Source organism: Sapajus apella, unplaced genomic scaffold, assembly GCF_009761245.1.
Source record: "Sapajus apella isolate SASKATOON/1434 unplaced genomic scaffold, GSC_monkey_1.0 scaffold164, whole genome shotgun sequence".
NCBI classification, from domain to species: Eukaryota; Metazoa; Chordata; class Mammalia; order Primates; family Cebidae; genus Sapajus; species Sapajus apella.
Window position 1 is genome coordinate 252,347 of NW_022437104.1, and position 13,423 is coordinate 265,769.

The 13,423-nt window shown below is 48.3% G+C and overlaps 1 protein-coding gene across 8 annotated transcripts in view; it reads right to left on the bottom strand.

Moving 5' to 3' along the window:
* KDM5C (lysine demethylase 5C) overlaps positions 1 to 12,123 on the bottom strand; it is a 53,429-nt gene extending 41,306 nt beyond the window's left edge. For 2 of the 8 annotated variants that reach the window (XM_032267043.1, XM_032267042.1), the window contains exons 1-9: positions 11,455 to 12,120; positions 7,570 to 7,647; positions 5,237 to 5,359; positions 4,761 to 4,931; positions 4,112 to 4,246; positions 3,478 to 3,603; positions 3,035 to 3,158; positions 2,759 to 2,937; positions 1,658 to 1,816 (exon numbers count right to left, since the gene is read on the bottom strand). In XM_032267043.1, the coding sequence (XP_032122934.1) occupies positions 1,658 to 1,816; positions 2,759 to 2,937; positions 3,035 to 3,158; positions 3,478 to 3,603; positions 4,112 to 4,246; positions 4,761 to 4,931; positions 5,237 to 5,359; positions 7,570 to 7,647; positions 11,455 to 11,604 (1,245 nt within the window). In that variant the 5' untranslated portion in view covers positions 11,605 to 12,120. Of the gene's footprint in view, positions 1 to 1,657; positions 1,817 to 2,758; positions 2,938 to 3,034; positions 3,159 to 3,477; positions 3,604 to 4,111; positions 4,247 to 4,760; positions 4,932 to 5,236; positions 5,360 to 7,569; positions 7,648 to 11,454 lie in introns of all 8 variants that reach the window. The other 6 variants (XM_032267047.1, XM_032267045.1, XM_032267048.1 and 3 more) reach the window with 5 other exon arrangements.
* Positions 12,124 to 13,423: the final 1,300 nt, after the last annotated feature.

Genomic DNA, 13,423 nt, shown 5'->3' on the forward strand with positions numbered 1-13,423 from the left:
TGTGTGTGTGTGTGTGTGTGTGTGTGTGTGTGTGTGTGTGTGTGTGTATTTATTCACGTACACACCCAGTCTCCACAACCACAGTTGAGTCCCTAAGATAACGCAAGAGATCATGAATGTCTCCTCTCCAGAAATCCAGAGGGAAATGTAGAAGATAAGCACCAAGAATTTGGGTGAAGGTCGGACATTCACGAAATGTACCTGCCCAACTTCCTGGCCACTTGGCCCTTACTGCTGCTTCAGCTGCTCTCCTTACTGCCCCTATACCCATACTAGGCCTGCTCTCCCACTATACCTCTGCTCCTGCTAGTTCTCCACCTCCCAGTCCCAAACAGCTACCCACCTCATCTAGTTAAAGCCTGTAGCACTGCCTCAACCTAAATATCACGAGAGGAAAACAACTAAATATTATACCCATGATACACTGTCTAAAAAAAATTCCAGGCTGGGCGCGGTGGCTCAAGCCTGTAATCCCAGCACTTTGGGAGGCCGAGGCGGGTGGATCACGAGGTCAAGAGATCGAGACCATCCTCGTCAACATGGTGAAACCCCGTCTCTACTGAAAATACAAAAAATTAGCTGGGCATGGTGGCGCGTGCCTGTAATCCCAGCTACTCAGGAGGCTGAGGCAGGAGAATTGCCTGAACCTAGGAGGCGGAGGTTGCGGTGAGCCGAGATCGCGCCATTGCACTCCAGCCTGGGTAACGTGAGTGAAACCCCGTATCAAAAAAAAAAAAAAAAAAAAAATCCATGCCTTAAATTTAATAATATAGAGAAAGTTATAAAGTAACAAATGAAAATGTATTACAAGATCATAAATTTGTTAAAGATGGTTACATATAATTAACAGCAAAAAGATGAGACAAAAATATACCAGACTATTAACAATGGTTATCACTGGGTGGTGGGAAAACAAGTAATTTGTCTATTTTCCAAAATTTCCTTTTTTTTTTTTTTTTGAGACAGGGTCTCACTCTGTTGCCCAGGCTGGAGTGCAGTGGCATGATCTCAGCTCAATGCAACCTCCACCTCCTGGGGTCAAGCAATCTTCCCACCTCTGCCTCCCAAGTAGCTGGGACAAGAGGCATGCGACACCATGCCTGGCTAATTTTTATATCTTTTTTGGTAGAGATGGGGTTTCGCCATGTTGCCCAGGCTGCTCTCGAACTTCTGGGCTCAAACGATCCACCCACCTCGGCCTCCCAAACTGCTAGGATTACAGGCATGAACCACCATGCCTGGCCTCAAACTTTCTAAAAAAGAAAACAAAGAATAAAAACTCAGAAATTGAAAGAACATTTTTTTCTTAATATTCCTATCCTTCAAATCTCATTTCTGACATCTTCCCTGATTACGTTTTCCTCTCCTCTGAACTTCTGTGTCTCAGAGCTTCTAATACACAATTTAGCCTCTGTTTATGTCACCACATACAGTCCAATTGTGATGCTTACCTCTCCAGGTGGTCTGGGAGCTCTTAGAAGACAGAAGCAAAGGCTGAATTTCTTGCTCCTTTCTCCCAAAACTCTGCCCAGCCTAATCCCACCAGAGAGACCCAAAATCTAAGACTATGGCTGAGCTAAGAGGCTGCCCTCAATAAGGCCAGATGAAGGAAGGCAAGGAAACCCTATGAGGTAGATGTGGAGTGGGGAGGCCTTACCGCCATGACACACTTTGGGCACCGCCAAACACCCTTGGGGATCTCAGGCAGAGGAGGCAGCAGGCAGAAGATGTGGTAGTTGTCATCACAGCCATCACACAGCAGGAGCTTGTCATCCTCATCCCCTCGGGAACACATCCGGCAAACATATGACTCAATCTGTCAGGGGAGGAAAGCAAAAGTTCTCCATTGGAAATCCACTGTGTTTGCTGGCTGAATGATTCACAGCCCTATATGGGATAGTCATGCTAGGTCTGGAGTTCAACTGCATGTATGTACCATCTCCCCAACTAAGCAGGTAGAGCTGTGAGAGCAGTCTTTTATCATCCAGTCTTGAAGCCTCCCATTTTTATTCATTCAATGAACACTTACTAAACTTGTGTTTAGTACCTACGCTTGGACTCTAGCATAAAGACAAGTAAGACATGGTATCCTTCCAAGTGTACACAGTACTCTAGAGACATGTGTTCGTAAAAATTAAAAACTGCCAATAGCTGTCCATAAAGAGCACTATGGGGGCCTAGAGAAGAAAGCACTCAAAGAAGCTGGAGATAAGGAGAGATGGCCTTAAGAACTTCATTGAAAAGGTGACACTTGAAATTGGCTGAAACCTGAAGGCAAAACAAAACTTTGCAATAGGGCAAAGCACTGGGGGAATCTCTTCTAGGCTGAAGAAACAACACATGTAAAGGACAGGGACGAAAAAGCATAATGCATTTTGTGGGTGAAAATGAACATACCTACAAGTAGTTCAGTGTGGCTATAGCAGGAGTGAGGTGGGCAGTGCTGGGGGATGAGGCTAGAGGTCAGCAGGGACGGGCTCATGCATGGTAATGAGGAGCTTAGCCTTTATCCTGAAGCAATAGGGAGTGACACTCCTTCTCTGGACCCTTCCAGCACTTCATGTTGACAGCACTTGATCACCCTTTCTTGTTCTTTGTTCCATGTGGGTTGGCCTCGTTTCCCCAATTAAGTGAGCTACCTGAGGGCAGGGCCACGAAGCCCACTTTTGTGGTTAATGTGAACTAGTCCAGTGCCATGCAGGGAAATGCTTATTGAAGAAACAAGAAGCAGAGCATTAAGTCAGGGCTGGGTCCTTACAAACTGGGCATTGCTGTGATTCCTCCGCAGCCTCATAGTCATCTTGGTGCAGGGTTCTGGGCTGTGACTCAGCTCCTCCTTGCTCTCCAGGAAGGACTTAGGCGAAGTTGAGTCCTTCATATCCCCACCTAACTCCTCCTTTACCACTACTGTGGGGGGACACTCAGGTCCCTCCTTATCTGGGAGAGAGAAAAATGGCTGTAAACACAGGTCTAGGACACTTAGGGCCCTGACTTCTCTCCCAAGGTCAGGCCACTTAGGCCAGTTAGGCCTTACCTTTCTTCCGCAGAGTCTTATCCTTGGCCATGAGGCCCAGGCCCATCATCTTGGGGCCTGCCCCATAGATCTGTAGCTTTTTCAGCTCTGGATTCTTTTCAATGTCTTCCTCTGTGGGTTCCGGCTGGAAGGACAGAAGGAAATGAATCAAGACTGCTATCTGGGACAGACTGTCCCATCCTAAAAGAACAATAGCCCAGACTACATATCACCCGATCTCGTGCTAGGGGCTGAGGCACAGATAGGCTAAGCTAAGAACTCAGAGTTGCTTTTTGGAGACTGAGGGTAGGTGAGCTGCCTCCTTGGACCTCTCTTGGAAAGGAATTAAAGACGGAATATCTCAGTTTTCCCAACTATAAAATGAGAATATTAACTCCTCCCTTACAGTTATAAGGGGGATTAGGGATAATATATATGAAAAAGCCAACAGTGTTTGGCATTACCAACAAACGGCAGTGACTAATAGGATCTGCTAAACTACATGCTTCAATGAGCATAGAGACAGTGTCCATCTTGTTCTCTGTTGCATTCCCAGTGCCAAGAAGAATGTCTGGCACATAAGCTTCTTTCTGAAGTAAGACATAGCTATAAGGAGCTGGGAACAGTGGTACATGCCTCTAGTCGTAGCTACTCAAGAGGCTGAGGCAAGAGGATCACTCAAGCCTAGGAGTTCAAGATTATAGTGCACTATGATCAAGTCCGTCAATAGCCACTGTACTCCAGCCTGGGCAACATAGCGAGACCCTATGTCTCAAAACAAAACAAAAGATACAGGTATAAGGAGAAAGAAGAGTTCTACTTCTATGATCAGAGTAAGTCCAGAAAGGAAAAAGACAGGCAAGAAGAGCAGACATACAAAAGAGGTTGCACAAACAGATCAAGCAAGACCCAGCTTAGCAGCTCTGCTGAGAGGGGAGAAAAAAGCAAGAGTAAAGCCAGAGAGAGGCACACTAACGGTCAGAAGAACTCGGAGAACAAAAGAAGGGATAGTGGAACAGGGAACATAGTCTTAGCCAGAGGGAAGGAGAGGACTCCCTCCACCCCAAAGCTCTAAGTTCAAAGAAGGGGAGTACTCACATCAGGCTGCAGTCTCTTGGCCCGCCGGCCATAGCTGTTGAACTTGGAAGGTTGCACAGACTGTCGTAGGGGGATGCTGTGGGGTTTGTATTCCTTGTCCTTCTCCTCATTATCAAATGGACGTGTGTTACATTGCTGGGGACAGATGAGGGGTAATGGTCAGGACATGGGACTACAGCCCACAAAAGCAAGAACTTCCCTCTACCCTCACCCAATGGCAACCAAAGTTGCAGTCCACTCACCTGACCCACACCAATAGCTCCTGTTCCACTTTAGCACTGACACCCGCACACACTTTGGGAAATCTCAGTGCCTCTGCTTGTTTCATTCCTCCTTCTAGTCACTTCCTCCACCAACCGTCTCCCCAACTAAATCAAGACACCATCTCTTCCCATACCTTTCTAGCCCAAGCTCTCCCTTCTCTGATTTTTCTATCAGTTAGAACTCTGTCATATAACAAATAAGCTAGCCCTACAGATAACTCCAGGACTTCTGACCCTGAGCAGTGAGAAAGAGAATAAGCGTCACTAGGAAAGAGCAGAGTCCAACTGCCAGGTCTCCAGTCCACTAAACCAGTTCCATTAAGAGCAAGTGTGGAAATTTGTGCTGAAGGGTAAAGTCGCATCCTACCCCACTGTGACATCCTTACCACAAGGTTGGCTCCAGACTGGTACATTTCATAGGGATAAACGATGCGTTCATAGTGGGAGCGTAGCAAGGAGCCAATATTTTTGCCTGGTGGGTAGTTGAGGCGCTGGGCTACCCGGGCCCACCGACGGTCCTTGCAGATAGCTTCATAACCACCTTCCTCCACCACAATCTGCAAAAACAAGCAGGAAAAGACATGGGTGTGCCATGTGTATTTATATGAGGGAGCAGGCCTGTAGAAAGGGCAAAAAGGGCAATGAGGGCAACTCAGTCCCTCACTTCACTGGGGGCTACTCCCTTCTCCCAACCTCAAATTGCAGCAAAAGATTCCAAGTTGTTCTGATGACAGCTTGTGTGCTACTAAGCTGTGCCCCTTCCACTGCAGCCTATAGATCTAATATCCAAACCAAGGGAGCCCCCAGAATACCAAGGATATTGGGGCGAGGTGGGGGGTGTTCGACGAAAACCTGTTCTTACTTTGCTGAGACTGTAGAGGTCCAAGATCCGCCGTTCTACATTGGGAATCTTTAAGGAGGAGCCCTGGATTTCCCAGAATTTGGCAATCTGGTCCAAGTAGTTCAGTTTCACTCTCGTCTGGGCCTGAAGAAGAAATGGCTCAAAGAGGCTGGCCACCCCTTCCCACTGACCACTATCTTTGAGTCCAATCTTAGGGGAGGAGAAAGGAATAATGCAGTTCACACTTTTAGTACCCAGGGCTTCTCCCAATGAACCAGATCCCAGACTCTAGGCAGTGCTTGGCAATGAGGTTTCACCATATTGCCCAGGCTAGTCTCAAACTCCTAGGCTCAAGCAATCCATCCACTTCAGCCTCCCCAAGAACTGATATCACAGGCGTGAGCCACTGCACCCAGCCACCTCTCTCTCATTTCTGTCACCTTCTAGTCAACCAGAGAAGCCCAAGGTCCCAACAGAGAGGGTCACAACTGCCAAAGGCTTCAGATACATCCTCTCTCAATCTCCCTGACAGGGTTGTGTGCGTATTATCATTTCCTGTACAGATGGGGAAACAGAAGCTCAGAGAAGTTAGGTCACATGGCAAACATCAAGATATTTTGGTGCCAAATAACTTGAGCTTTGGCTCTCCCTCTGCTACTGATTTGCTATATTGCCTTGAGCAAATCAGTTCCACTGTGGACTCCTTTTTTCTTTTATTAATAATTATAAAAGGAAAATAACTGCATAGTCCACTTAACCCAGAGGGGTAGACTTAATGAGGGACCAGTGAAGATCCTCTGGAAACTTCAGAATTATATCTAAGCTCTAGACATGTTTCAGAGAATGAAAGCTCCAAAAAGGCACATGTACCTCCTTAGGCACCACCAAACTTGTTCCATGGTAGCTGACAGGTGAAAGTGCATGCTATAACTACAGGCAGAATGGCCTAGAACTAAGAGATGGTATACCATAGTAGCACTAGCACCTGGCCAACCCAGGACCCAGTGTGGGCCAAAGAGACTAGGAACAAGATATGTATCATGCTTCCCTGAAATCTCAGTAACCCAAGGACTCCCGTAGGCCCCAAGTCTATAACCTCCTCACTCCAGAGGGCCTGGTTCTTGGAAGAACTAGACAGCCATTACCATTCACTACCTTGCCCCAATCCTATTAGGAGGAACAAAGATGGTTCTTTCCATTTCATAGTTGAGAAAAACTAAAGTCTATTTGTGGAAAGAAACAACCTCCAGTTCCTTGGCTGTGAGAACCCTCAAAGAGCCAGGAAGTACTCCCTCAACCTCGGCCCCTTAGCTTTCTAAAGTTGGCCCCATCCCTGCTCCTTCTCATTAGCCAGCACTCCCTCTGTAGAAAACCTGCCCTTGTCTCATGCTAGGCAACACCTTGCCCAAGCTGTACCCCTATAAACCTGACCAGATATATTTTTCTTTATTGAGAGGGGTCTTGCCATGTTGCCCAAGCTGGTCTTGAACTCTTGGGCTCAAGCAACCTTAGCTTCCCAAAATGTTAATAGTGCCAAGGCTGAAGCACTCTGGTCTATAACACAAGTGAGCTTCTAGGGTATAAGTATTCAGCTGGCCTGGGCCTAATCTGCCACCCCTCGGACATCTATTAAGACTTGTGGATACATAATAATGGGGGAGGGAGTGGCAGCACATACCTAACCTAGAGCTTCCATGGAAAACTCCAGGATCTTACCTGGAACTGGCTTTAGGGACCCTACTCTCATTACCCCAGAGCATTCTCAAGGGGAGGGGGGAGCCCCACCTGTCCATGAAAAGAGCCTGGACTTCCTGCACAGAACAAAAGGAAGAAGGAAAATCCTACCTGCTTGACCCCTGGCCAAGTCTCTAACCATTCCAGCCTTCACAGAGGCCAGTTCTTGTGTTGTTCTGCCCATCTATCTCAACTCCCACCCTACCAAGCACCCACGGAAGGAAAGTAGAAAGCACAGGGCTGTGGACGAATTGTATAAGCCACATTCAGCTGGCCAAGGAAGAAAGCGTATCAGCCAGTTCCACATTTCCTTTTTGTTGACTCAACTAGGGTAGGCTAGTTCACAGGGGAGCTTCAGAACTAACAGACCTTTGTGACATATATGTCCCCAGCCTTCAGGCTATCAAATCACAAATGCTAAATGCCCCTGGCTCTTGGTTATATTTAGAACTCTAAAGCTTCTTCCATGCCCTGGGTACACTAAAGAAATACAATTTCAGAGAGGAGAGAATAAAGGCCTAGCTAGGTAAAGTACCTCGGCCAGAGAAACTATAAGGAAGTGGGATTAGAGCTCAGGTATCCATTCTCCCAACCCCGCCACCAGCTTCTAGTCTTCTCACCTCTAGTTCATTCAGCCTCTGGATTCGGGGGGTAAACCTGAAGTTGTCCACTTCCACAGCAAAGGGTGGCTGCCAGTCCTAAGAGAGTAGAGAGAGGAAAGAGACTTGAGTTATTTCACCATTGTATAAGACCAGAAGGCATCAAAAGCAGCTCAGAATCCTATTCGCACCTTCCCAGACCTCTAGCTACTCCAGACCCTTTACCTACAAACATCCTACCCATCCACCCACCCTCACATCCCCCCAGAACTCACAAGAGTCTAGCAGCCCCTCAAGTCCACACCCAAGGCCCCATGCACAGGCCCTAGGAAACTTCCCCTGAGTCCCACCCAACAGTACAGTTCCAGGATTTCAAGAAATTAAGAGATGGAACCTCTGTTTTGTTGACCATAAACCTTCTCCACATCCACATTTAATTCCTAATCCCTTAGGGATGTGCTATAGGACACACAGTCCTTGGAGTACTGGAAAGCACACAGGATCTAGATTCAGAAGATATGGGTTCATGTTCTAGCTCTGCTACTTACTAGCTATGAGATTTTAGCTTTCTGAACCTATTTTCTCATCTGTAAGGTGGGAATATGAATTCTAGCCCTGGCTTCCTCACAAGACCAATATGGAAAATTAAAACTAGTTTTCAAACGAAAATGTTATTCAAAGGAGTCATCATTGACTTGACGTCTAAGGCTGACCACCCTCACAATACACATGCAGGGCAGCTCAGCTCCGATTCTGGCTGGATGTAAAGGTTTGGGCCTTTAATGTTTGTTCTCTCAGTTTAAAGGGCCTGAGATAGACACTGCAGGAACAGGGAGCAAGTATGTATAACACTCACCCAGTCTGGAGGGCTTCCTGTGGATCCTCTCATACACCTGCCTGGTACAGGAAGAGGCAGGGGAGGAAGCCCCAGGGGGTGGGGTAAGTGCTGGGACGTTGGACTTTGGTGGCAAAGAATGGGAGGATTTGGTAAGGGAAGTCAGGGAAAGATCATGAAAGTGGGAGAAACCCTGCCCTGCCAAGTTGGAGCTTGTTCTGTCTTGCCCAAAGGTCAGATGTGAAGAACACACTCCCTAACACCCCTTTCCAACCTCCTTTGCAGTCCTCTCCTTCCCAGAGCCCTGGCTGCTGCTGGGGTGGGAAAATGAACCTAAAGTAACCTAAACCAATGCTCTGCTTTTATAGATAGGGAATGTGAGGCACAGAGAAAATAAGTGAAATTTCCAAAATTACATGCTGAGTTAGTGGTGGAGCCAAGAACCCACATCTTCTGACCTCTGATCCAAGGCCTCTGCACTACACCAGACATCAGTGTTCAAACATACATGCATACATATGGAAGCGGGGCAACAGTAAAAGAGAAGAAAAACTATTGACCTCTTCTGCACACACACTCTTAAGAATATGGGCCAGAGCACTCATACTTCCATGCATACACAGACCACACTCCCCTTCCCCTACCAGCCAAAGCAGGTGGCAAACATCTGGTGCTCAGTAAGCAGGGGCAAAAAAAAAAAAAAAAAAAAAAGGGCAGTCCAAAATGGTATGGCTCAAATCCAGACAAGCTCCCCATGCCCTCTTGCCTCTCATCAGGATAGGGCACTCCCCTCAGCACAGGTAACCCAGGTAAAAAGGTGCTCAAACCCAAAACCCTGGGTACCCTTCTTTTCTGCTGAATCAAGTTCTAGACAAACAGAGCAACATCAGCACCTGACAGGAAATGGCAGCCCTGGAACGCTACAGCAGGAGCCATGGATGCAACAGATACTTAGAAGGGCCCTGCAAACCGCCTGCCTTCATTTCCAGACTACTGTATGCCAAATGCTCAGTATGTTGGTATTAACGGGATGTTGTGATAAAAAAGGCTGGCTACCTGATGAAGAAAGCAAGATCCTTCCAAACTCCCCTGGGTCTACTCAGGGTACCCACATTCTCCTCCCACCCATCTTTCCCAAGTGTAGCAGTCCCCTGCCTAGCAATTTAGGCCCCAAACGATCCTTCCTCCAGCAAACCTCCTATATCCAGGCACCCACCCATATACAGGTTCCCACCCTGGGCCCAAGCATCATTTGAGCGAGTACTTCAAACTTCAACCAGAAGAAGGCCAGCTGCCTAAAGGTGGCCTAGGAGCCGCCCTAGAGAAGGACAAAACAAAACCTGGCTCCCTCTAATCCAGGAGCCAGGTCTCTCCTGGATTAGAGGGAAGCACACTGTTGAGCAGTGAAAAGAAGCATAACAAAGGATGGCCTCCTGCTGGCCACGCACACCTGCGACATGTCACTCTTCTCCTTTCTGGTTCCCCCAAAGCAGCAGGGTAACAACACCTGCACAAGGACAGCCTAAGTCAGTCCAAGATAGAAAAACGGAATTCAGGCCTCAGCTACCCCCTATGTCAGCTATGCCTCTTTTTCCCACAGGCTTGCCCAACCACTTCAGGGAGTGCCTCCCTGGGGCTGCCCAGGACTCCTGCCTCTCCCTTCCACTAGCCTTCCTGACCCCTCTACCTACTGCCACTCCCTCACCATGGACAAGGATACCTCAGAGATCTGTGGCCAGGCTCCAACAAGGAAGATATTAGTTTACCCAACACCTCCTAGAGGATCTATCTGAAACCATCCTAGATATGTGGCTGAGCACCAGAAAGCACTAAGTTGGATAAGGAGAACTGTGGTGCCCTCCTCAGGTGGGAATAAAGCTTCCTATTCGATTTCAGCCAGGAGACACCCACTCAAAAACACCCTTTTCCAGCAAAGCTCAATTTCTGCCCTTGGAGTTCCAAGTGATCACTGAACAACGTTATCATCATTTTCCACCACGCCAGCAAGGCAGCAGCTTGCCCTAGCCCTTGGAGGGCTTCTAGCCTGAAGCCAGGCCTAGGAAGAAAGCTACGGCCCTTCTTGCTGACCCCTGGGAATCATGTTCCAAAGGGGACAGAATTCCATGGCTCCATTCTGTGCTGGGGGCCCAAGAGTGCCCTATCCTCTGGGATCTCCTACATCCTGAACCAGAGCAGAGCAGAAATCTTCTGAGAAGGACTCACACCCCACCACCAAGCTGACAGGTCCAAACATCTCCACAGAAGTCAAGTCTGGGGGATGATATGCAGAAAAAGCCTTCAACAAGGAAAAGAAGGGGACAATCCCCTGAATCCACCTTAAGGGAGACAGATAGAGAAATCCCTGTGAGACTGATTTCCCGACTGGTCCAGCAGGCCAGGATATTATCACAGATGAATTGGCCTAGCAGGGTATGAGTAAATATGAGTCAACCTACGTAGGAATAAACCAATGACCACATCAAACACCCTCATAGTCACAATAATTACCACTTATCTAGTGCCTACTACACACAGACGCTACCTAGTTTAATTCCATCCTCTAAATAACCATTCCTGGGACCCATTTTACAGGCTCGGAGAGATTACTTCTACTTTCCCAAGGTCACACAGCTGCTAAGCTTCAAAGTGCAGTTTTGAACTCAAATTTGTCTCTCTTCAGGGCTGCGATCTTTCTATTAATCCTATACCATGCTGCCTGCCTTAAGGGAAGTGATGACAACAGACTGGAGAAACGCCTTATTTTTACAGCGTCAACGTAGGAAGCCCGGGTTAACTAAGAGATGTGCGGGGTGCCTCTTTGGGAACTCTCCCCGGCCCACTAGGAATCCCTGTCTTAAACCTGGAGTGATTTTGAAGAGCGGGGGTGGGGGTGGATCTCTGACTCCAGGTCACCTGTGGGCCTCACACGAGAGGACCCCCTGGCCCAACACCTTTTTCCGATACGCGCCACATCCACAACGGTCCCAGCCACCCCCCCTCCCCACCTCGAGCTGCCCTCCGCCCCAGACTTCCCCGCCTCGCCGCCGGTGAAAACCGGCCCCGGGGCTTACCGCGGGTGGGCGGATCTTGCAAATGCCCGACTTCTCTGCGATGGGCCTGATCTTGGCGATGTAGCCAAGAGGGTCTCGGAACTCGGCCCAGCTAGGCTCGAACACCGGGCACTCCGGGGGCGGTAGAAAATCGTCGGACCCCGGATCCATGGTGGGCCCGAGGTCTGGGCCAGGGATCAGGAGGGCTTGGACCGCCCTTAAGGACTCATGGCGCCGCCGCTATTTGAAACCGAGGCAATGCTCGGAGGCTAGGCCCTAAGCAGCGCAGCCGCCGCCCGCCGAGGGCCTAGGGGGGCGTGTAGGTGTCGTGCTCTGAGAGTCTCAGGCTAATGCTACTGCTACCACCTCTTCGTTCTGCTCCGTTTCTCCCAAACTGCGCCGTTGCCTCCCCACTACCGCAGCCTTCGCCACCAGTTACCTCCCAAACACCGCGGCCTTCATCGCCGCCGCCGCCATCTTGGTTTGTCAGCGTCTCCCCCCTCCCCACACCACAACAAACCGGATCCTTCCGCGGTGTGTCCTTCAGAGCCTCGTATGCCTTGCGTCACACCAAGCCCTAGGAAACCTTCATATAGTGGAGACCGAGCTAAATAGGCTGGTATGGATTTCTATTTGGAAGGGGTTACTCAAAAGTACAACCCCCGACTGAGAGAAAATAGTTCAGTGCAACGGCGGAGGAACAAGATTGTAATTAGTCTGCCGGTTCCTCTTTCCGGATGGACCGGCGGTGCACGTTTAAAGGCCAGTGATGCGCATGCGCGTTATGGACAGACCGGAAGAGGAGCGGGTGTCCGTGGGTGGTGGAGCTAAACCGGCACTCCCTCGCAAACCTCAACCTGGTCGCTACGCTAGCCCCGCCCCAGCGTTCTCTGTCTTTTCTCCCTGGTCTTGCCGGTGTGGGCCGCGGAAGGCGGCTTTGGGATGCTGATTGCAAAGGACCCCTTCTGCTGGCCCACGGGATTGGGGGGAAGATGTACCAGGCTCCAGCTCTAGACACTGACACCTCTTGGGCTTTGAAATAAGGAAGGAAGGCAGCTGCTTACTCCCCGGGGATTATGGACTTTTAGAATCCTGGGTCCCAAGTAAATGAAGGAAGTCTTTATTTCATCCAAGGTTACAAGTAGAGAAATGGGGTTTCCATTCTTACCCCCCAAAAGTCACTGGCAGTCAGCATTTTAATAACTGCTTTCAACTGTTCTGTATTCACTTTTACCGTGTACACATTTGTGGCATATACTCCTACAAAATAAGCCTGTGTGTATGTATATTTTAACTACGGATGTTTAGCAATGGCGTATTTATTCAGTGCCTACCGTGTAAAACACCTGTTTGCCCATTTGTGAGCCTGCAGTGTACTTACCAAACATCCGTGTACTTTGATTGTATTTATTGTGTATAGCCCCTGTGCATTTGGTACCCACTCTATGTACATTTGGTCCTATCGTGTGCATATTCCTTGAGCAGTTTCTGAATAGGTTCATTGCAACTACAGTACTTTGAATAAGTATCAAACCAGTACTTTGTACACATATATCAGAAATCTACTGATGGGAGGATCATCTATGTCATTCATCAGCTGTGGACCTACTGCATATAGTTTGAGCACCTACTGTACACATATTTGAGTACTTGTGTACATGCTGATTAAGTGTTTTTGTTTTCCCCCTTCACACTATGAATTCCTTAGGGCAGGGACCACGTGGCTTTATACATCCTTAGCACTTCAAATGTTAACCAGTAAAAGAATGTTGAGTAAACAAAAGAAAATGAATGTCCTTAGTATATATTGACTGAAAAATCTGCATACTTTTTGCAAACATTTCCTGTTTAACATATTGAACGTCCACTATAAGCTTGAGGTGGGTAGGGAGTGTCATTCCTTCAAGCAGTTAACTGTTCTTAATCAGATACTGTGCCAATTAGGTCCATCCTGCCCACTTCAAGACTGAGCTAAGGACATCTTAGCTGA